Raw genomic sequence first — 24932 nt, 5'->3', positions numbered from 1 at the left:
AAAAAAACTGTTAGTACAAAATTTTGTATTTTCTCATTAGTTTATCGACCCTTCATATATCCTATCCTAATAAGTACAAAAAAATCGAGGATATCATGATAATTATAGGGTTTCTTCTATAAAGAAAAGAATTATATATTCAAACATTTTTATTTAGTCGTATTTTATTAAAGCACAAATTATTTCCATGTACATACATATCTATCTAGGAGTAAAGATTTATAGCAGCAATAAAAAGTAATTTATAATCTTATATCTTTCATCACACATATGTAACACAATTTTCTAAGTAGTATTTTGTGTATTAAGAATATATTATGTCGAATCAACTTTTAATACATGAAGCATTGAATCCTTTCGATATAAAAATCTGTGATAAAACAATTATATTGATTATATATAGGCGAGAAAAAGAGAAAACGATTCGCCAGTAACAATGCCAGTGAGTTACATAAAGAGAATTTCCAATATCTTCAAGCAAGACGTCGCAGGAGATCGTCAATATACGTAGAAGGATTTCTTATATCTTCTAATAAGCCTAGAATAAACAAATTGACTTTTAATATTTTGATCGGATTATCGAGTCTTTTTACTGATCTCTTCAACTTCTTTTTCACAAACTTACCAACAATATCGCAAAACTCCTCGAATGACGTGCACGGTAGTAATTCATCACGATATGACGAAAGCACGCGTTCTGAGGCTTTTAACATAGCTTCGTCATTATGCCTGATGTATTCAGCCAAAACCGAAGGCCACTGGTCATCGGATAAAACATTTACTTTCTGTAATTATTTAGAAAAAAAAATATATAATTGATACCGATGTTTACGCATAATAATTAAAAATTGTTAAAGCTATGCTTTAAACCTTGAAGAAGTTTCCGTAAATACAATCCACTAGACCGAAGAAAACCAAAGTGCTCTTATAAACAGCGTAATCCTTGGCGGTTGGTTCCATGATAGTCTTGGTGGTAGCCGAAGGGGACACATAACGTTGATGCGCGAGAACGATTAATCGATTAAGATGCGTAAGTCTATGGGATTTCCAACGAGCAGGCGTGAAAAAGAGCAGCGAAAGGACACACTGATACAATGGGCCTTCTGCTTCGTAACTACTATCGAGCCACGCTGGACCTGGTGGCACTTCCAGATAAGTCATTAAGGCTTTATCCTCTCTAGTTCCTGATCGTGTTCTGCAAATTAATATTAGTTTATAATATCGATATCATAGCCATTAGAGGAAAACTATCTTTTTTTTATTTCTAATTTTAATCAGAGTAAACCTCTGATTTCTTTTTTAGTAGTCAATTTCTATATTATCAAAATCGTTATACTCACGTATTAACGACATACAGAGCCATGTGTATCAAATACGGTATTATATGCATATTGGATTGAGGACCTCCACCGCCAGTGTCTTCATGGAAACTCTTCTCTTGAGCGAATCGTAGAAGAAGTAATTTCAAATCGTGCACGGTTGACGGATAGGATATATCACGGTGACTGGTACATTCTTGCAAATAAGTATTGTGCCTAGCTAGACAGCTGGCGAATGCAGACTCCGGAACCTGCGGGCCCCACAATGGCAGCAATCCGTTGCATTTCGTATTAGCGTTTTGTAGTGCCGCGCTTTCCCATTCATCTCTGGCGCGCGCCAAACGCACCGCGGACATATGGCAGTCTACGTGAACCACGTTGAAATGCGTGACGGTCGTATAGCCTACGGTTTTTCGTTGCTTCGTCTCGAATTCTTCTACGTTGCAGCGCTTCGTGAATGTATAAACGCCTAATACCTACAGCAAGGATAAAGAACGAAAGATCAGTAAAAAAGGTAGTAAGAAAAATGTATGAAAAAATGATTAATCAATCAATATTTTCGCTAATGAAAATTGATTTCAAATTTTCCAAAAGCTATATGTTTGCTATGCTTTGATTTTAAGATATTTTGTACAAATAATTAAACCAATATAAGATCACTACCATATTTGGTTTAAACTTATATCCTTCCCGACAGATAACGCAGACCAATCCAGTCTCATCACCCAGGTCTTCCATTTGTTGAAGAATCGTTCCGCTCGCTGTCACCTGTCCCTTATCATTCGTTTGCATACCGAGCGCACCCAGTTGCCTCTCTCGCATCGCCATAGCCAGGCGTTTCTTCTCACTCCGCGTGTGTTGGCGAGCTTCTTCGATGAGTTCGGCTACTTGCTTATTCGTACATAATGCTTCCAATAAATTCTCCGCTAGCGAACCAACGTGTTCATTCGAAGATACTTGTTCCAGTCTATGAATTATACTAATAGTAACTTGCGAAACTGCCAACTGCAAAGGAATGAAAAAAGCGATATATCGCATTAGAATTCAATGATAACTACACTAATAAAAGAATTATGAAAATAGAGTATACAGATTATTGCCTGTAGTACCTGAGTCGGTTCGTGATCCGTAGCTAACCCTGTGAGAAATCGTAGAATATATTTCAGAGCTGGTTTAGATATGAATTCTTTCAGCTCGTCACTATCTGTGCGTAATAGCGTAGGTTTAACGCATGGCGCGTGCACCTATAGCAAAAGTAAAAAAAAAAGATTAATTAAGTTTATATATTTTATATATTTTTATCGTAATTATACTCTTTACTTACGGTGATATATTCAAAAGCATCTTTCACTATACCCATGCTTATGATATAATCTTTCAGCGTATTACCAATCGCATTTCGTTCAATGCCTTGAGTGAGTATACAGAATAGTTCTAGCTTCTGTTCGTCCTCGGGAGTGTGTTCGAAATCGAATTTGTAAAAGTTCAATACAGGTTTGAAATAATCGCACAGAAGCGCCATTTTCTCCTTATTGCCGTAAGTCAACGCTGCCAAGACTCTCGCGAGATGCGCGAGCACGCCAATGCTTTGTCTGACTGCCGTGGACTGCGTGCACGATAAAAGTGCCTTGATATGTTCTGGACCACCAAGAGTGCGCGAAAATGCCTCGAACGCACTTAATGGTTGCGATGCCGCATTCGTCAATATTGTTTCCATAATCTGAAATCGATATGAAATATTTATCTTACGACATTGCTTATAACGAATAAACACCTTTTCTTTCGCGACGATGCTTACATCTAATAATTGTTCGGTAATCTTCGCTTGAGAATTTTCCGATTCCGTAGCGAGACAACGCTGAAGAACGTCCAGAAATACGGTGACCGCTCCCAATTCGGGTTTACTCAGAACCTCTTGGTTCTTCTTGACCTTCACGCACAATCTGAATAATTTCAATAGCACTTGAAGAAGAGGTCTCGCGCGATTAACATCGTGTATTGCCGCCAATCTGTCTAGCATGACTTGAAGACCACCGCAATCTGCCAATACATTTGCCATTTTGTAAACTTCCTCGTTATTCACCTCCTGTTCACTATTGGCGTTCAAAGTTTCGACGAATTCTTCGGTCGCGTCACCAAGAAGACCGCGCATACGATATACCACGCGCATAGCGTCGCATTCGCCACTCTCCAACACCCAAATCTTCTTATAAATCTAAACAAAAAAAATATATATATATAATTATTTCATAGAAATAATACAATTTGCTAAAATCATATAGATATCAACATCTGTATAATATCAAAGATGGTTGTTATATTGTTACGTTAAAAACTATGGAATCGATTCTCACCTCCTTGACAGGAAGATCCAAACTGATAATTTTGTTATTGACGAGAAGTTCCATTCCGTTATCATCTTCTAAAAGTGCAACTAACTCACAATCTTGACAGATTTTATTTTTAACATCTCTCATAAGTGGACCTAGTCCAGGTTCCAAACTGCTATAAGGATTTCCCAACATCCTTCCCTACCAAAGATTTAAGAAAAATTAAATGTATCTCTTTTCTAAATATAATAGATATGAAAATCTTGTGAAAATATGAAGACTTACCTGCAAGAAATCTTCCTGCTGTGGATCCTTCTCAAGAGTCAAGAAGAATTCACCTATATCATTTTCTTCTGGATAGATAATCGAACACAATCTTTCAAATATGAATACTGGAGTGCGAACATCCTGAGGATTCTGCTTTTGTATTGTTTCAACGCAAATTGCCATGAATGCCTTCGTCTCCTCTTCGGTGCCTGATACACATTTAATAAGTATATTATTTCATCACACAAACAAATATAATACTTATTAAAAATGTCTAAGAAAATCTTAGAAATTATTACCAGTGGTCATTTCTTCTAGAAGTTCTAACAATTTCTCTTGTGTATCATCGATCAGTCTAGTCCGTTGAACGACAAGTCTCCTAAGAGACAAATAACCATTGAGTACTGCACCAACCAATCGACCCTTATATTGTTGCTTGATATTTTCCTGTTCCAAGAAAGTTGCCAAAAGTTCCGTAAGCATTTTCAACGAATATCCCTGAGCAAGATCACTAGTTAAAGTAGTTTCTTCCAGATGATGTAATTCCTCTATCTCCCGAGTCAATAGATCCGCCAATAAAGTCATTACACCACGTACTGCCAGGAATTGTTTCCAAGGTGATTGTCTGATTAAACTTTGATACAAAGTGAGGAACTCGGTGCTGCTTTCGCCGGCGGAACGTAACTCTTCTAAGTAACAGGTTAGCAAGACTAGAACTTCCTTTTTCCTCTCCGTACCTTGGCACAGACTCTCGATCATGTTACAAGCAACCTGCCGTGCCAGTCGAGAACTGGGATTGAAGAGAACTTCCTTTAGCCAAGCACCGTCAGAAAGTTTCAATGGTTGAACGCCTTGATGCCTCATACAACGCTGATGCCATCTATGTCCATACTTTTCCATAAGATATAACACTCGAGTTTCCTCCTGAAATAAAGAATCCGATAAATCATGAAATAATCTTTTTTATCATCTCTCTTATTGTAGAATATATCACGCATATATTACATAATTTATAATTAATAATTATAACATTTTATATTCTCGAATGTTACGTTTTATAATCAACCTTTTTAAGAGGTTTTGCCGTCGATGGTTCCGTTTTCTTAGCCGGCATACGGCGAAACCACTCAGAGTACGAATGCTTGGGATCGCCAGTGATCCATTTATTCACATCGATACTGATTCCTTCCGGTGGTTGCACTGTCGCCAGAGACTCGATAGTTTTATCCTAAAATTAATATTATATCATAAAATTATGTATACTTTACAAATATCAAGAATGTATAAAGACAGAGATAATACTATGGTTGAATGCTTACTTTGTTTTTCTTGGAAACTGGTTGATCGGGTTTAATAAGACCTTGCAGAATTTTCAGACACGGCAGTATAATACTCTCCATTACAACGGGACTTTTCGACTCCTTACAAGCAGTTAGAAATAGTTGCATGACGCATCGCAATTTCTGTTCCCAGCAAGAATCCTCCTTTTGCACGAGCGCCGCGAGAAGAGCCATTTCGTGACGTACGGCGACCGAAAAATCCGGGGTAGCAACTCGTCCGCGAAGCGTCAGGGTGATTCGACTGGTTAGAAGCGAACATATCTCCTTGGTCGATTGCGCGTTATCCCTCGTAACGAGACACAACAATTGCCGCACTTCCTCCTGCATCTGTACCGTACCTTTTCGCAAATTATGCTCTACGAGCTCTTGAATAAGCCCTTGTTTACATAAAACGTCTCTGGCTATGCTGTTGGTAGCTAATGCGCGTAACAATGTCAAACAATGCTCGGTAGCGGCAGACGCGCAACCGTAACAGCGTCCGACCGGCGAAACTATCGTTTCATCCTTCGCGACATTGTCATTCATACTGGACGTACCGTATAATGAAGATTGCGAGCCACTCTGACTACCTCGTTGATTTCTGTCATAAGCAACGAGCTCCCTACGACAGGCTAAAACACGCTGAATAATCTTACTGAGCTCCTCGAAGGAGGTCTTGCATTCACTGCAATATCTCTGCGCCAGTAACTGAATCGCTCTGTTCACTTGGGTACTACCAGACACCTGTATACCATCCTCTAATCCTCGATCCAAACGATGTTCAGATATTTTCACAAGAAGCATTTCCAACGTCGGTTTGTTAGATATCAGAGTCTTGTATACTCTATCCGCCTTCTCCAATAAAGTATTGATAGTCGCTACTGTCTTCTTCCGATCATCATCATTCTCGATGGGATCGACGGCACAACACGGCCTACCAGTTAGAGTATAATCAAACTTGGCATATTTGCAGAATCCGCAAGCATGGCATAAGAACGGATCCTTTTCATCGTAATTAATCGCTCGGCACTTGTGACATTGAAACACATTTTCGCCGCAATTCGCGCAAATGCCGGGATTCGCCGGCACACTGGCAGAACATCGCGGACACTGCAACGTCTCAGATGAAGCTTGAATGTTCTCATAGAAATCGGCATACTCGATCATAAGATTGCAGGCTACTATCGGCAATGGGAATTCCATCTTGACTTCTGTCTGTCCCTGAGCAAGAGTGATCTTCTTCGCTTTGTGCCACATTGCCGGTTTATTCTTCAATTCTACAACAGCTTGCACGGATCGATTGTTGTAATAGACATTAATGGTACGAACCATCTTTGTTCTCTTTAGATCGCCTATACGTAGAGTGATGCGGCTGATGGTATGACTGCCGACCAGCTTCACAATCTGCGTTGTCGTCGTAAATTTGGAATCTACTTTAATCGATGACAGCTTGATCGTTGCCATTGGTACTTCTGGATTGTTGCATACTAGGCAAGGTTCACTCTCCAAATAATAACCGTCCAGTTCGACGAATTGCGCGAGATTTACGTAAAGATTCGCATTAGGGTGTCGCGCGAGCAATTGATTCTGCGCGTGTAAAACGGCAACTGCTTGCTCCATGTACGTATGCATCTTCTTTCCAGCATGCGGTGTTTTCAGACAGAAGTAACCAAGTAAATCTACAAATTGCGCCGCTTTTCTGCCATAAGCTGGGAGCAGAGGCCATAAACGCCATAAAAGATCCAACAAGACTTCCTGATCTGTCGGCCCACAGTTTCTGAAAAATTTAAAACACATTTTACTTTATATTGTAACCGTGTACTTCATATTTTATATTGATCTATTATTATTACTCCTACTCACTGTTTAAGAACTAAAGTAAAAACTAATTTTGTTAATAATAATTAAAATTAATACAACTTACTTGTAAATTGCTAGTATAAGAGAATGCGCTTGCCAACGAACATTCGTATTATTCGTTTCAAGAAGGAAAGTTTGTATAAACTTCATCAGCAATGTGGGATGCACCTGCTTTTGAATTTGTTCGACCAGAGTTAAACATTGTGCTTCTTCGAATTTAGCCTCAGTATCAGAATCTTCTGATTTTTCTCGTTCGCGTCTTTCTTTCGTGCCAGTCGTCGATTTAGATTCCTAATTAAATTTAAATAAACATTAATATGTACATACAAGAGAAACAGAAAATATTTAATTCTTTAAGTAATAATATGATTTGCGAGTTGTGTTATATTTTTTTGTTAAATTTACCTTTAATTTAGTATCTTTAGTCTCTTTGGATTTATTATTTGAACAAATAGCACATTGCAATAACTGGAGCACCGTAGGACTCACACCTTCGTCCAAGAGTGTCGATATGGCAAACAAATATGATAAAACGGTATTTTGCTTTAAGCAGAATCGTTGCCAGTTTCCTGTGCGACTGGTAGCAATTTCCACACAACACTTGAGATGTTCAATCAATTCTACTAACGAATCGTAAGGCAGATTGATGGAATGCGGACGTGTATGCGGCGGATCATATCCACCAGTAGTGCAACACTGCTGTACGGACTATATAACAGAAAAATTTAATATATAATTCAGCATTTTTAATTTATAACGCTATTTTGTTTAAAAAAAGTCATTATATTCTATGATATAATCACCTGCACGTGAGATATAAGAGCGTGGAGATCTCGCAATTGTCTGTATTTTTCCTTGTTACCGCAAATGAAAAGCAGCAATTTACGTACTTGTCGTCTAACGAACGGTGTTTGATAAGACATCATATATTCACAGAGATAAAAGTACCATGGCTGCATAAATTAAGAGAGAGCACAATTTATCATTTATTCTTGCAAACAAAAAAAAATATCTATAAAAGAGCTATTGATAATTACCTGTTCGAACGCAGGTTGTATCACAGTACTTTCCGCATATTTGTGCACCTGATACGGCAATCGTAATACCATCTCCGTCAATAATTGGGGGTAGGGTTCAAATACATCACCGGCATGGCCCTTGACGTATTGACGCAGGAAGAACGGTGACATATCGGGAGGCGATGCCGTAAGATGTTCCTTCAGTAGTTGACCTCCGATCATAGTACCAGATTCCTCTGTACTGGTACTAAACAAGATACAGTTGTAACATATTTATAAAATTTATACTACCGATTATACATATTCGTATGCCGTAAACTTACGTCTTCCAATAGTCGAGTAAGGCTTGCAATAATGTTAGACAGTAGTCGATAATACCAGCTTTGCTCAGTATTGCAGCAGTAGTTTGGGACACAAAGTTCGGATTATCCGTGGAAGTTTTTGTAGCATATTTTGAGCGAGACATAAGAACACCTGAGAAAATATCATGACATGTATAACATATATTAATGTAAAATTAAGATAAAAATAAATTATTCACTTACTTAATAAACGCATGATAACCAAATGAACCTCCCTCTTATTGCTACGCTCACATATGTTGCTTGTATCAGGTTTATCCATCTCGAGTTCTTTCACGAGCATTTGCAACAAACGTTCTACACATGCTTTGTCTCTCTCGTCTTGACCATCAAGATCAGCAGTTAGCATTAACACAACCTAATGGAAAATAATAATTTTATAGAACTTCTTTTATGCTTATTAATATTTTTCTGCGATACAATCTGTGATAATGCAAAAAAGTACCTGCATAAATGGAATGGCAAGTACTCCTCGTACGTTTATTAGATTGGGCACAAACTGTGTAAATCTGTCCAACAGTGAAAGCCGTATAGCATGTAGTTTTATGGTGATTTCGCCAGTTGTATCACTTTCCTGCTCAACACCCTGTTCTTGTTCGATGCCTTCTTCTTGCTCAGTGGTCTAATATGGTATGACAAACAATAATTCATAAATATAAAATATATTTTTATCGTTCATTATTAATTGGTTTTACGTTTCGAGGAGCTCCTGAAATTCTATCCATCAGTTTTATAAATAAGAATCAATAAAGTAATAGATATGCATTAATGATGCATATAATCTGAACATATACAAAAATTTATAAAAATATTATTAACGCATGCGTAATATTCTGTCATAGTCTTCTTGATAAGATCATGAATGATATTCTAATTCTATCAGAATTCCAGGCAAAGTTACTTAAATTTTGGAGCTTCAATGGAGAGTGCAATTATATTTAAATCAATTTTCGGCTTTTATTGTTTATTTTACATAATTAACTGTAATTTATTAATTTCTATTGTATTCAATTAGAGATGTTTCCAGTTAATAAACAGAAATTTCTGAAGATTTTCCTAAGATACTTTACATACAAAAGCCAATATTAGAATACATTTATTACACTCTATGTCCCATTCAGACTCCAAAAATTAATGGGATTCAACGAAGTCTTGTAGCACGCTTAATAAAAATGTTTTATGAGATTTTTCTATGCTCAATCCTATCATGTCATTTGATTCTTCGTTTTTGTGGCAGTGTGGATTAAAGGCAACTTTTGAGAACGGAGGTCCAAGTCTTTAATGATTAACAATATAATTAAACACATAATAAAGTTGATATTAAGATAGCTAACTACATTACAGATTCATTTTTGAATCAAGTATGATAAAAGAAGATTAGTAAATTACCATCCACTTTTAACAGGAGTTTTCCTGTCAAAGAATATTGGATATCTTATAAAACCTTTTAAAAGTAATATTTTTATATAACAATATATAATCACAAATAAGAATCGTTAGTACGAAATTCTATTCAATCATGTATAAAAAACATTCGAAATTATATGTATGTAGCATACATACTTATAACATGTATGCATAATGTTAAATTTTGATATATTTTAGCTTTTTGGTGATTTAATTATAAGATTAATAACTATAATATATAATCACTCTTCACAAAAAATTGCCCCTTTTGATAATATGATTATGATTAATTTATGCAACATGTAATAGAATGATGATAGATCACTATCTGTAAAATAAAACTTACAAATTTAATGCAGTTTCTGATAAACATATACATACTATATATATATATATATATATATATATATATATATATATATATATATATATATTTAGTTTTACTTTATAGATTGTGATTTATCATAATTCTATTACATGTTGCATATATATATATATATATATATATATATATATATATATATATATATATATATGGATGATCTTTAAATCAATACTCTTCATAGAAAAAATCTAAAACTTTTATGCATTAAACATGCCAAAAGAATTTCATAAATTTAAATTAGAGAGCAGAGAGTTATAAATATTATCTTTTACATAAAAAATTAGTTATCAGAATTTCATAATCAACTTCATCAATAGGACATACTATAATCAGTTTCAAGATGATAATGATAAATGATGTCGAATGAAATAAGGAAGAAGGTATTACACGTTATGGAAAAGTAAATTTCTGTCGACATAACATTAAGTCGATATGTTGGAATATAGTCCAGTCGTTGCCGTCACTTCTCCTGCTTTCAAGAACATATGTAAGTCTTCTATGTAAACCTGTACTAAGGTACACGAAACTTACAGTGAAAGTTGTGGGAACATCTAGAGTATTAGTTTCAGAGCGTGGCGCTTGATTGACCCCAATTCCAATCGGAGGCATAGCATTGTCGGGAGCATTGTCTCCGTACGCGGAGCTCCTGCCGGAAACATTATGCTCCCCTGTCATGCTGTCAACGGCGCTGCCTCCACTATCGCTTCCACCGCTCTCGCTACCCTTGCTACCACCACTACCACCCTAACATAAAATGTGTCCCAAGCGTTACTACGTATATGTGCAAATACTAAGACTCTGTTGATCCACGTCCACATACTTTCGATGAATAGTATAGTGCCAAGGCTAGAGATATATATGCTAAAGATGCTAACTCACTTGTTCGGCAGGAGACGTTCGAAGAGTACTACCATCAGTGGCAGCGGTTGATCCCTCATCGTCGGAACCGCCCGCAGAAGCAGTCGTGTCGGAATAATGGCCCGCTTCTTGGCTCTAATTCGTGAAACAAATATTTGAAGATTAATTATATTATTTAAAATCGAATATCAAACGAAATCGAAATAATGCGGCGAGTCACAATTACAGAAGAGTATTACCTGAGCAGCATTCGGAACTTGGACCAATCCCTGCGCCGCTAAATTCTGCAAGCTTTGTAAGGTGGAGCCGCTTAAATTCTGAAGACTCTGTATACCCTGCAAATTGGGAAAGCTCTGCTGGAATCCTTGTCGCAATGCTTGCAAATCAGCATGACCTCCTTCATGATCCTGCAAACTCAAGGCTATCGCGAGTTCTACCATCGCTTCGTCGTCGGCATCCGGCGGCACATCGAGCAACTGCGGGAAGTTACCCGCGCCGAGCAACGCTTCCAACGGATGATTAACCACTCTCGCAGCGGCCGAATTCTGATTGCCTTCAACAGCGCCGAGCATATCCGCCACTCTGTCTACCGCTTCTACGGCTTCGATATCAAAGTGCTGTTCCACGTCGCGCTCCACCGTATCTTGAGAAGCCTGTGATGGAACTGAAACGGATTTTTCTTCAGTTTCAGCAACTATACCTATATAGACAAAAGAAAAATATATCAACCATGATATAAATGAAAAATAATAATCGAATGGTATCTTTATGTTTCAATAATTTTAAGATACCATGCCCTATACCTGGAGTACTGCAGTTTGGTGGACTCGGTATATACACTCTTCTACGTCTGTATCTGGGTCTAAGCACTCTGATTATCGCGTGCTTGGCACTAAAACTGATACTGGTGTCTGAAGACAGCAACAACTGTAAATACAGTTTAGCGGCTATCGGGGTATTATTTTCAACGTCGCATATCGCAAAAGCGTGAACGATCTCCACGATTGCATGAACCGTTCCCTCGGCGTGCGTGAGTCCTGGCACAACTACCGGAGCGAGTGCCATATTCTTGGGATACGCTGTATGCAGGGACCACAGTATTTCCATCAATTGGATGACCAAATGTTGATTTCCATCTGCCTTGGTGCGCGAATGAGCTTCCAGACGATCCTTCTCAAAAACAGGTACTAGAGATAAAAATAAATTTAGTGTCATAGTACTTGTTTATCTTAAAAAATCCTAAAGAATCCTAAAAAATATCAATAATCGTAAAGTACACATACCGCTATTTTCGTCGATTGACTTATTCGCGTACTGTTCGGCAAATTTTGCAAGATTATGTGGGCGAGAAACGGCAATCGCCCGAACAATAAGCACAAGTCTATAAAAGTTCTCCGCATCGATATCTGCGGGATCGTCAGCTTCTCTCATTGATTTCAAGGACTCGAGAACGTGCGATAATAATGCATAATCCTGCGAAAACAACGTGCAAAACACGTATAACATGTATAATCGTTAATGAACGTAATGGATAATCAATCTCTGTATACCTTATGAAAATGATAAGCCTGTTTGGTACTGTGAAGGGCAGCTAACAAAGCCGTTGTATGCATTTGCACAGATGGTGGCGTAGGTAATATTAATAATCGCGATGCGACATCAATCGCTGTGGCTTTCAGCGAAGATTTGTTGTCATCATGCGAGGATAAGATGAACGAGGACTCCAGGACTTCGAGAATGCTGGCTATCATTCTAAAAAAATTTCATTGAATTATTAATTATATTCATTAATCATGTTCTTGCAATAATGTATACTATATTTATTGATTATACATATGTATACATTATATGTATACTACATTACATTATCATTTAATTGAAGTTAACAATTGGTGATACAATGATTTATTATAAAAAATAATTAAACTATAAATCCAAAATGAATTGTTAGCAGAAAATTTGTTTTGCACTGTTAATAAAAAATAAATCTCTCTCTTTCTCTCTCTCTAAAAGAGAGAGTGAAACTTCCATTATGTATCTGTTAACCATTTATAGATTATTAACTATAATAAAACACCAATTGTCGAATGTATATTCCTCTCTACTGTGTGTTACAATAAGAAAATTATAATATGTCCTTACCTTTCTATGTTAACCGAACTATCCTTTGTTGTTCTGATACAATATATACATGGATTAAAGAATACTTTCTTTATAAAATAATTAACTTACTAAATATATTTTATACAAAATTAATGTTCTGTTAACGTACTTATCGATAGAGGACAAAGGTGCAGGAGAAACAATGGTATTGTCAGCCTCGTTATTGATTGTCGTGATAGGTGCGGATGTTGGTTGACAAGATTGGATCTCTTCTATCTCTTCAGGCCATCCAAATGCATCCTTGGTCTTACCGTATCTATATAGAAATAAAAAAAATGTTAATACCGTTAGGTATATTATGCCTGTATTTAAAAAAAAAACATTCTTACGATTTTATTTTCAAAATTGCAATTATACTAACATTTTTATCGAATCAACCATAATAACGCCTTCTGGATCTTGAGATGGTCCAAAGGTAATCGTTAATTTTTTATCAGCTTGAAGACTTTCTTCTCTTGTTAAAGGAATGTCGAACCAACGGCTTCTAGTTAATGTAGTCCGAATACTTCTGCCAAATATCTTTATAAAGACGAAATTAAAATCAACTGGAGTTTTTAAAAAATCTTCATATATTATCAAATAAATATCTCCACTCACCTCAACGTACAGAGGTGTCCTTTGAATGTCCTGATTGCCAAAGAGCACTCGTATTCCAGTCATTACTAAAATCGCATCATTATTCGTAACTTCCACATTAAAGCCCATAGCCTTTGTGGAAACTACGTACATTCCAGTGGTATTTAAGCGATGCTTGATCTGCGCGACGTTATAGATCTGCAATAAATCATTGCCGCCGAATTCAATGTCGTTCATCAGTTGACAATGTTCGAAAAAGTCAATGGGAAACGTGATGGATCCCGACGGTTTTCCCATCTTGTTAGTCTTCTTTTTTCGCGATGGCTTGATGCCGGAGTTAGTGCTAATCGGCTGTACGGTGGACGACATCCAAAATCCAGTTTGTTCCATACCGGCCATGTAGATTCTCAGACTTCCATCTTCGCAAAGTAATATCAGAGTTGTACGATGTTCAGCGTTCGAACTGGGATGTCGGATGGCGACCATGTCCATAATCTTTGCTTTCGCAGGCACAATCTTAATCTCTTGTATCATGATCGTATCGGGTTTGATCATCAATATCACCGGATTATTGCTGGTCTGCAAGATGGAACAGACCAATCCAGGATGATTCGCTACCTCACTCCACTGGCACAAAGGTTGCGGCTGATTATTGTTAGATTTATTTCCATTCGTCTTGTTACTGGCGAGATTAATCTGGAATACGATAGTAATATCGGAATCCATGTGTTTTAACGGCGCTATAAAACTCTTGCCGCAGGCATAGCTGAAGAATAGCAGCTGAAGAGCGTGCGAATAGTAGATGGAAACTCCTCCACCGCCCACTTGGCCATTGTCTTTTATTTCCGGATGATAAACATCTAATGTATTTGTCACATAGAAAGCACCATGCTTGGCTTGACTCTCCTCATCCATCACCTGGCTATAAATATATCCAGCGGAAGACATGAGTAACATATGGAACGTACCGTCTTCCGCGTGCATAAACGTGCAATCTCGTATCTTCCCTGTCGGCACGAGGAAATAATATTGCGGACTTAGCGCGTCCTTTCCCAAGTCATAAATTTTGACAAAATCAGCGGTAACCAACGCTAACTGTGTTTGTGCGCCGGGAAGCCACAGAGCTTTAATGATGAAATTCCCGCTCTCAAGCTGAGGATGTAAAACTAGATGATCAGACACTGTACCGGAACTGTTGAACGTAAGTACGTGACAATCTTTAAAACCACAAACGGCTAAGAAATCCTCGTTCCATTGATTTCCGGTAACCGAAAGGACAGTGAAAGGTACCGGAGCCGAAGCGAGCCTCGTCAGAGTCAATTTTCTCTTGGAAGAATCAGCTTGCTTCAACAATGCGCTAAGCTGCAATACCGTTATCTTTCCCTTTTCATGCGAAACAGCCAAATGCTGTCGTTTACCGTGCGGAGAGGATAAACAACACATGGCGACACGTCGTATCATGTGAGCAGACAACAGCTGTCTAATCGTTTGACCCTGATCGCCTGAATAATTCATCCTAACGTTTTCAAACGCACCTTCTTGAGATCCCAGAGTCGGTAACATAAGCTGATCCGTATGCTCGTATTTTTTGTCGAGCGTATGTAAATGTTTCAATGCCAATTGAGCTCGTGCATGGCAACCAACTGGCGAATAGCGCTGACAAGACGCGTCTACCGCGGGTACTAACGCGCGTGTTAGATCCACTAATGAAGATACCAATCCGCTCTTACACAATTGAGAATATATACAATCCTTCGAAGATTCCAATTGCTTACTCAAATACACTAGTCTTTGAGTGTCGCGTCCGCTTCTTTCGTGCTTATCGTATGAATTATGTACAGGACTAGATGCCCGTCGGCGTAGACTACTCGTTAAAAGTAAGCTGCTTTCAGCGGGGGCGCCAACGTTATTATATGGTATATTACCAGTTGTTTGATGCTCTGAACTTTGCGGGCTACGCTTTGTCAACGCCTGACACGATCCGTCGTCTTTAGCGCCGCAGTCGCAGAAGAAATTTCCGTATTTGGCGTACGTGACATCGTGACTACGATGACAGACTCGAGCGCACACTGTGCAAACACCGACGCCGTCGACCATGTTACACGTGTGACAATGATACCAATGCTGATTCATAAATTCCTTCTGCGTGATCGTGAAAGTGCATAGTTTATTGCAGAGACTGTCTTCGTCCGAGTCTTCGACTGCGCTGTCATCATCCTCATGCGGAATCTCATCCACCCAGTCGCTGTCATTTACGTCGCTATTGCTCGGTATAGCACCCTCCCACGGTGGGCTAGTGGCTCGATCCTGAGATTGTGCCTGTTGCGGACAGATTGCGCCTACTATGTCGGCGATGTAGTTCAACATACAACAACCCGCTTCGATGTACGGTGATGACGGTTTGTCGAAAGTTTGCGGATCTTTGTTCATTATCTGCTCCTTGCAAAGTTCGACCCACTCAGTGGCAGCTTTGAACAGCAATGCGTGTCCTTTTTCCGAGCCGGCATCAGCCAACGTAGACATGATATGCATCAATTCAGAGAACCGATTTCCTTCGATTGTAGGAGAAAGAATGTGGTACGCTAATGGTATAAGAGCTTGAAGAATGGTTATCGAGACGTTTGAACTGACGTTGCTTTTATCCTTCACTATGTAATTAGTAAGTGCCCGTAAGAAACGGCTATTCTCGTGGCTCGAATTCTGCTCGTCATTACTTATTGCAGGTTGATTATTGCTAGAACCGTCAGAAATCGCCCATTGGGTTTGTTCATTATTAGATGCGTTATTTCTTTCATCCGATTTCTGGCCATCTTCCGAGGTTCCGGAAACAGTTACCAACGTATTTGTAACACCAGCGGTGGATGTTGGTATATTCGTTGCAGAAACACTCGCCGGAACATTTGTCGCTCCCAATATAACGTGTCTTAGCCACGTCTGTAATTTCTCACTCTCGACATTGGCGAAATTGGCCACTGAATTGCATAGACGATCCAATGATCCATCATTTGTCGTTTTTTCAGTTGTTCTGAATAATGCGTTGAAAAAGTGTAAAATGTATGTGCTAAACTGCGACGAAGCCTGCGGCGACGTTATAGACAATAAGATAGACACAAGACTATGATTTGTATCCGGAGCAAAGAACAAGTCTAAGGCTTTACATCCGAGAGGTTTTTCCAACAGTCGCTCCCAATATTTTATACACTGTTTCAAGATCTCCTCGTCGATAACAATACCAATGGATCCGTCTGTATTATCGGTATATTCGATTATCAGATTATATGTATGATTTAGTACAAACAAATGTTCGCGCAAGTGCCGTGCTTCATTATCGTTATCCTGTCCTAATAATTTGACCAAAGTATTAGTAGCCATTTCTCGAAGATAGTCGGTACGAGCATCCATTGACAATGAAACGAGAATGTCCACGGCTTGAGAATGTATATCGGATTGTTGCTCCGGAGCTGTTGCAGGTGTGATATACTCCATCATAAATGAAACCAAACAGTAAAGTAAGTTTTTCAATGATGGATTAATAGAAAACGTTGGATGTTCCGACAAGGAACTGACATGATAATTAACTGTAGTAAAGATGTAGCTTTCCGCTGGTATTATATCATTCGCATATGTGTTCCAAGGAACAGGAGCGAACGCGATACTCTTCCACTTATCCAGTGCAGATTTAATGCAGCTCGGCAAAAATGAGACCAATGATGTTTCCGTTCCCCAATTTGCGCCTGCCATCGACAAGATATTATCCAGAATTAAATAGTCCCGTGTACTATATTTTCCATCTTCCTCGGTAGATTCAAATGTATGATACAATATGTTGGACCGACATGACAATAGAATAGCGTCTGTCAACGATAAAATATGCGGCAGAATTTCAATTATCATTTTAGTCCTGTTTGAAGGTGCGGAATCTGCATTCTGCGTACTCTTGGAAGTCTCAATGTTCTCGGTAGAATTTTTCGATATGCTCTCGTCCATAAGAACTTGTAACTTTCCTACAACTGCAGCCAATATACACAAAGAACCGAGTTTTGGCAACGATGCTCTTGGCATTATCTTATCAGTGGCATTATATTCTGGTTTGAGCGAAACGATACAATTTTTAGCAAGGGTAACATCATACTTGAGAGAGTTTACAGTAGATGACACTGTCTTTAATAAATTTTCAGCATATTGGGTATACATTCCTTGCTTCACTAAACAATCCTTCATCCAACCAGTAAAAGTTTTATACGCGGCTCTTGGACCCCATATCAATGAATGAAGCAACATCGGTCCAGCCGGTATTTCCTCACCGAGAGCTAGTTTATTCATATAAGGAGTCGAGGGAGGTAACATCAGTAATAATTCCCAACATATGGAAAAGCAATATTGAATTGCGCATAATCCGGTAAATGTAATTTTTTCCTTATTTTCAGTATTGCCTTTTCTATGCATATCAGTTTGATTAAGTACATTCAGGATGTCGATTAATGCATCAACCAAAAGAGGGTATTTCATTTTATCTGGTGTACCCAAAATAAAGTTACATGCCTGTAAAGATAAGATAAAAAGATTATAAATAAAAGATTAAAGATTAATCGTAGAAATATGCACCACGAAAGAAACTTTAAAAAAAAAAAAAACTGTTAGTATATTACATTTCTGCTATAAAAATTATTAAATGTACATGCATATACAAGTTTTATAATGAATCAAAATGAATAATTGATGTTAGCCATTATAAATTAATATTATTGCTATGAAAAAAGCTACTTTTATATAAAAGACTGATTCATGTTTTCTCTGTAATAATTAATTGTGATTTATATGTGATACATACTAATCCATCTAATTTTGGTGCATCCTGATTATTAAAATCTGTTCTCGATAAATTATAAAAACGTGGTTTCATCGAAAATTCATCTTGTGAGCCATATTTACGATAATTATCTTCTATTTCTACCCAAGGAGTAAAAGCTCTGGCAGTCTGCTTATTTCCATCTTTGGTATCACATACTAAACTTGTTGCAGAAAACAGATTCCATTGTACCTGTATAAAAAAAAATACAAATATATATATATATATATATATATATATATATATAAATAATAATGATTTGGGAAAGAGTTAAAAGTATTGTGATTAATATAATAAAAATGTACAAGACGTTTACTACCACTCAGGTGGCACTTTCACACTGGTGGCCCTGGTATCTTGTTGCATCAGATAGATTAAATAATAATTTTATTTTAGCATTTAATAGATTAGTGTCATTACAAAATCACACACTATATATATATATATATATATATATATATATATATATATATATATAAAGTAATGACAATTAAGTAATTATCAAATGCAGTTTAAAAATTATATGCAGATATGCTGCAATAAAGACATGTAGTAAAAAGTATCTTACTTGTTCAAGTAATACCGGATGTGCATCATACAGATGCTTCATCATATATTCGAGTAAGAGCAACAATCGAGATAAGTGCAATAGTTGAGAATCTTTCATTGGCATTTTGACTGCTTCGCTGCAGCGCACTGCACCGCTTCCCGTTACAAGTAACACAGATTTCTTCTGCATTAAATTTAAAGAATGGAATAGGAAGAGTACCAATTGGGCATGTTCAACATTTAAATCTATAAAAATACATTAATGTTAATGTTACATCAATAAAGAATAAAATATTACACTGTTATAAAACGTATTAAAAATATAGTTGCAATAAAATCATGTAATTGTACATATTATAAGCAAATATATATAAGATTAGGATTAAGAGATATGAAAAGTGCATTATGGCTTTAAAAAAAAAAATATATATATATATATATATATATATATATATATATATATATATAGTTTTAATATATAGTTTAAGAATTCGTACTTTACCTTCGTTTTCAGCTTCATATGTTGTTTGAGGATTGCATACATTTTCAACCATGGTTGTTACTAAGCGATGCCATATGCTGATACATGCAGCTTCCCTCTCCAACTGAGGTTTCAAGAGCAATACCTAATCATGAAAGTTTTTGAAAATGTAATATACATTAAATATATTATTTTTAAAATAAAAAGTCACATATTCTCAGAAAACAAATACAATATTATTAGATAACTATGAGGTACCTGTGCGAGTACACTAAGAGTTCGTGGATATACTTGAAGAGGCCATGTAGTCGAACTACTGTAGACTTCTATAGACCAAGGATTTACACCCAAATGTTGAAGTAAGGTATTCTGAAGAGATTCGCTTAGCGTATTCCATGCAAGTAAATTATGAGTGTAACGACTTAAAGCTTGAGAAAATTCCGAATACATAGCGCCTAGCGTAGCTCCGTAAAATGCAGAAATTGTGCCTAGAAGTAATTTTGTGTTACAATATTATGCTTTTAATGTAGAATAACATAACTAAAATAAAAACTGCAATGCAATGAACATAAGTTTTAATATAAAATGCACACATAGTAATTACATAAAAATTCACCCGTTTCTGTTCTAGCCGTTTCATGATCTAAATCTCTTATAATTGCTGCCAATATAACCATTTGTTGTTCAACTAAGCCATTAACTACATATTCTCGAACATAGGTACTTCTGCTACCAATCAAGTGCTTATTCATAAATTGGAATATTTTCGTTGCAAGTGAAATATACTAAAAAAAAAAAAAGAAAAGATTATTAAGTTATTTGTTATATATAACTTATAAATATATCACAGATTTATATATGAGTTTGTATCAATATGACAAAATATTTATATATAAAAACATACACCATGTGGCTCTCTATTGTCAGGAACAATGGTGGTAGTGGTAGTACGTTCTGCATTTGCTTCATTATTTGTTTCTTTATTGGTATTTGTTGAAGTCTCGTCTGATGGAGCAAGAGTTTCTTCAAACCATAGTCCCAAGATAGGTTCGCTGTCCTCCTCTACTGACATAACAGTTTGTTCTATACATATAGAGTGAACACATACCGTTACATTAATATAATTATTGGTATGTAAATATCAGCACAAACACTTTAAAGCTGCATTCAAGTGTGCGTATTACATACCACTGCATATAACTTATCATACAACTTACTGCAAAATTAATTTTCATGCATCAAATACAGCAATGTACTATTATTTACTAAAAATTAATGTAATTTTCTAAATTTATAAAAATTATAAAACATATTTTTTTAAGTAGCATTGATACGTTTTAGCATTCCCATAGTTCACTATACAATAAAAATAGAATTGCAAAGAATGAAATAAAAATTATCTAAATTTTTGGAGCACATACATATCTTAAACAAATACACATTTTTTGTAATCAATATACTTATTAAATATTAAAACTAAATGCATATAAATATAAATACAATATAAAATGAATATATAATATTACCCTCATCAGTTGAGTTCTCTGAACAACTCAAAAGATCTTCATAGTATGTAGTAGAATCGGATTGACTTAATGCATCTCCTTCTAAAGGATGCTTTTGTACCCTTTTCAATGTGCAAGCCTATAACAAGAAAAAACGTAATAAAATATTATTTATATTTTAAAATTATATGTCTATAAAATAATAAATACCTATTCTATATATATTCTATAATAAATACCTATTCTATATATATATTCTAGTCTAAATAATAAATACCTATAAAATAATAAATACCATTACCTTTCTATAACTAATAGTAGCCAGATAAAACAACAGATGATTTAATGGCACCGCTTGTAGAAACGTTACTGCCCTTTGCAATGCTGTAGCAGTAGACAAGATATCTAATGGCGCTGGTTCAGGAATTGCCGTGATTACATCTGAATTAGCTTCGATAGATACATCTTCAAGAAGTGCACTCATTAAATTCAATGCATGTGATGCTAATGCTACTGATAATACACCAAATCCCTGTTGCCTGGAAATTTATTATACATATATCTTTATTTATAATATTGCACATATATATTTTATATAAAAATAGTAATTTTACGTATATATATATATATATATATATATATATATATATATATATATATATATATATATACATAGCTTAAAGTCTCTATAATAAAATCTTTAGAATATGATATTATGTATATAAAACATGTAATAATTACACTTTCATAAGATTTACACGTCCACTTCCATCACGAGCTTTGCTCGGCGATTTTCCCTTTTCCTCTTTTCCTTTATCTGCAGCACTAAAACTGCTCACAGTTAATTGTGCTTGTAATCCAGCAACCAAAAGCCATACTCCAATAAGTAAATGATTTTGCAAAATCTATAAGTAGAATATAAAGGATATAATTACATAAATATGTATCAAATCAAATTTTTTTAATAAAAATTTTATATACTGAATTTTTTGTACTGAAACTTTAAGATAATTAATACACAAGATTGTAAATACTTAAAATTACAATATTACAAAGATGACGAAGAAAACTCTTATGTAACATCTAAAATAACAATAACTCTTATAGAAATTACTTACATGTCCTCCTGCACGTGTGCTATTTTTGATAACATTTGATACTTGTCCAAATATTTCTAAACTCTTTTCAACAACTGTAATTGCCAGAGTATCATACTCTTCATCAGTGGTTTTTGCATTCTGATTAGCTTGATTACTTGTTGCAGTGTTTGTGCTACATTTAGGAGATACTGCATTTGTTATACCAACTATGCTTGATGCTGTTGCATTTGCAATCGAACAATATAGGCAAGACATAGTCAGCAATGACAACTTTTCTAATTTTTGTGGTGTTAAAGGTTCAAGTATCGGGAGATATCACATTATGTACAATATTAATGTCGCTAACAACCGAATGTAAACTGTGTCTTATTGTATGTGTTTCTGATGCATTTGCTGGTAGACTAAATCCTTTTTTCGATAAATAAGCTTGATACTTTCGTGTGTAGCGCGACAAATGTGGAAGATTTAAACACATATCCAACAAAGTATCACCTGCTCCCATATTCTGCAGTGTACTTATATTGTTTGCAACAAACATCATCTGCAATATGTATACAATTTTTACTTTTTGATCTTATTGATTTATGTCTTTTATATAAAAATACCTTATCTTATACAATATTATATAATGTAAAAAAAAAATTTATTAAAAATAACATACATAAATATAAACCAATAAAAATATTTTGCTCATAATAAAAAAGTATTTATATGTCATAAGTACAAACCTTAGTATCAGAATGTGTCTCACTTGTGGCAGCATTTACATTTTTGCTCGTACTATCAGTAGAAATTTCATTTACAAGAATGGAGGATGAGGAAAAATCTTGCAATGGCATTGTCAACTGCTCAAGGATACTAGTAGACAAATCACAACGAGATCGCATAGATTCTTTTACAGATTGTTGAGGGGATTCCTTTTCTTTTCCACTTGATAAAACTGTTACGTGAGGTGGTGTTTTGGAATTCTTTATTATAGAAACAAGAGCAGTTTCCTCCGCAGATGTAAGTAAGGATTGTCCAATACATAATGCTCGTATTGGAAGTAATAATTGTTTTGTAGTCAAAACTGTTGGTACATCTCCTGACTGTGTTTGCTGTTGTGACAGTTTATCCACAAGATAAGCAAGCAGTACTTTGCATGCTTGACAAATGATAGATATTTGACTTTTGGCAACTGTAAAAAATTTGTTTCATAAGACTTGACATATAAAATCACATACATAAATAATCTATGTATGTACAGGTAGGTTAAAAAGTCTGATGTCATTCCATTATTTCCCAACATTCTATAAAAGATATATAAAAAATAAAAAAAAGGAAAAATATTTATGCTCATTCGTGAATTTAAATAGATTTAAAATCGTACACATATACACACACGTATATTGTTCAAAAAATATTTTTGTATAGTCATAGTCACATACGAATGCGCGGTATTACTTACATGTATTTGCGCAACCACTAATGCAATCTGCCAACAAAGCAGCGACCGCCGTATAAAAGATATCATATTGATCCTCGTGAGAAACGAATTTGTTTTCACTGTAAAAACGAAGAAAAAGTTGTATAATCGAATGGATAAATAAAATAAAAAAAAAACGAATTCGATGTATGGTAACAGACATCCATTATACCATCACCAAAATGCGCAATGTATTTTTGCATTATCGAAAAGAAAGCGATTTAATAGATTGTGATGAATTATTATCTACCTTTTAACGATGCTCTTAACCAGATCAATAACGTCATTTTTATTAAACGAGCGTGGCGAGGTTGCTAATATTAATTTCATTACTGAAAGCCACTCATCGTGGCCACCACTCTTAGCCGCCATTTTCGATATACTGGTTCGTCGTTCGTCGAGTCGGTCCTCGGTCGACTTTACTCTCATCTTCCTCCGTATCGGTCGCGATAGTGACTTTTCATCGGTACAAATTTCACACATTTAGAAATACAGAATTCATATAGAATTTATAATATAAAAGATAATATAATATAACATAATATAATGTAAGATAAAATTCGTAATAATAATAATGTAATAAAGTGTAATATTTTTATTTTTTATACAGAATTCATAGATCGCATACAATATATTTATAAAATATATACAAAATATTTATTATATAATTATTTGAATATTTTATAAATATTTATCAAAATTTTATAAATAATTTTGTTCTTAGATTTAACAAATCATAAATATCATAAAAATATTTATAAAAATATTAAAAATATATTTACAAAATATTTTACTATATAAATATTTATTTTTTACTATTTTTACTATTATATAAATTTTAAATATATATCAAACAAAGATTTTTTGATTTCTTCTCTTATATAAAAAATATGTATAAAATATTTATATTATATTTGTATAAATTAAATTAAATATATTCATATTATTTTTGTTTTAATTAATTGTTCTTTAAAGCTATATAACTAAGGTTGCAAACTATATATTTGCTCTTTTTGTGCTAGTATAATAAATCCATATTTCCAATACCAATTTCTTGTTTTACGAAAGATAATACTACAATTATATCATATCATCGGGATGATGCATAGCTTCGTGTA

At 35.4% G+C, this 24932-nt stretch overlaps 1 protein-coding gene across 1 annotated transcript; it reads right to left on the bottom strand.

Annotated features, from left to right (window-relative positions):
• Positions 1 to 131: 131 nt before the first annotated feature.
• Positions 132 to 24186, bottom strand: LOC126858939 (E3 ubiquitin-protein ligase UBR4). The gene is given in 44 exon segments (XM_050609678.1): positions 132 to 538; positions 626 to 785; positions 871 to 1195; positions 1341 to 1795; positions 1983 to 2324; positions 2429 to 2563; positions 2644 to 3039; positions 3118 to 3534; positions 3674 to 3850; positions 3935 to 4125; positions 4216 to 4840; positions 4983 to 5144; positions 5236 to 7012; positions 7160 to 7386; positions 7501 to 7803; positions 7899 to 8048; positions 8133 to 8361; positions 8438 to 8588; positions 8660 to 8834; positions 8922 to 9098; positions 10800 to 11012; positions 11148 to 11261; positions 11366 to 11826; positions 11930 to 12313; positions 12410 to 12599; positions 12677 to 12878; positions 13269 to 13301; positions 13399 to 13545; positions 13651 to 13808; positions 13887 to 18407; positions 18697 to 18906; positions 19283 to 19509; positions 19766 to 19889; positions 20003 to 20232; positions 20361 to 20529; positions 20649 to 20806; positions 21271 to 21388; positions 21551 to 21788; positions 21991 to 22154; positions 22368 to 22662; positions 22664 to 22890; positions 23078 to 23526; positions 23797 to 23894; positions 24065 to 24186. Coding segments are annotated over 44 exon segments (15891 nt in total). The 3' UTR covers positions 132 to 473.
• Between the last annotated feature and the right edge of the window lie 746 nt (positions 24187 to 24932).

Source organism: Cataglyphis hispanica, chromosome 2, assembly GCF_021464435.1.
Source record: "Cataglyphis hispanica isolate Lineage 1 chromosome 2, ULB_Chis1_1.0, whole genome shotgun sequence".
In the NCBI taxonomy this organism is placed as follows: domain Eukaryota; kingdom Metazoa; phylum Arthropoda; class Insecta; order Hymenoptera; family Formicidae; genus Cataglyphis; species Cataglyphis hispanica.
This window is presented reverse-complemented; position numbering and strand designations above follow the sequence as displayed.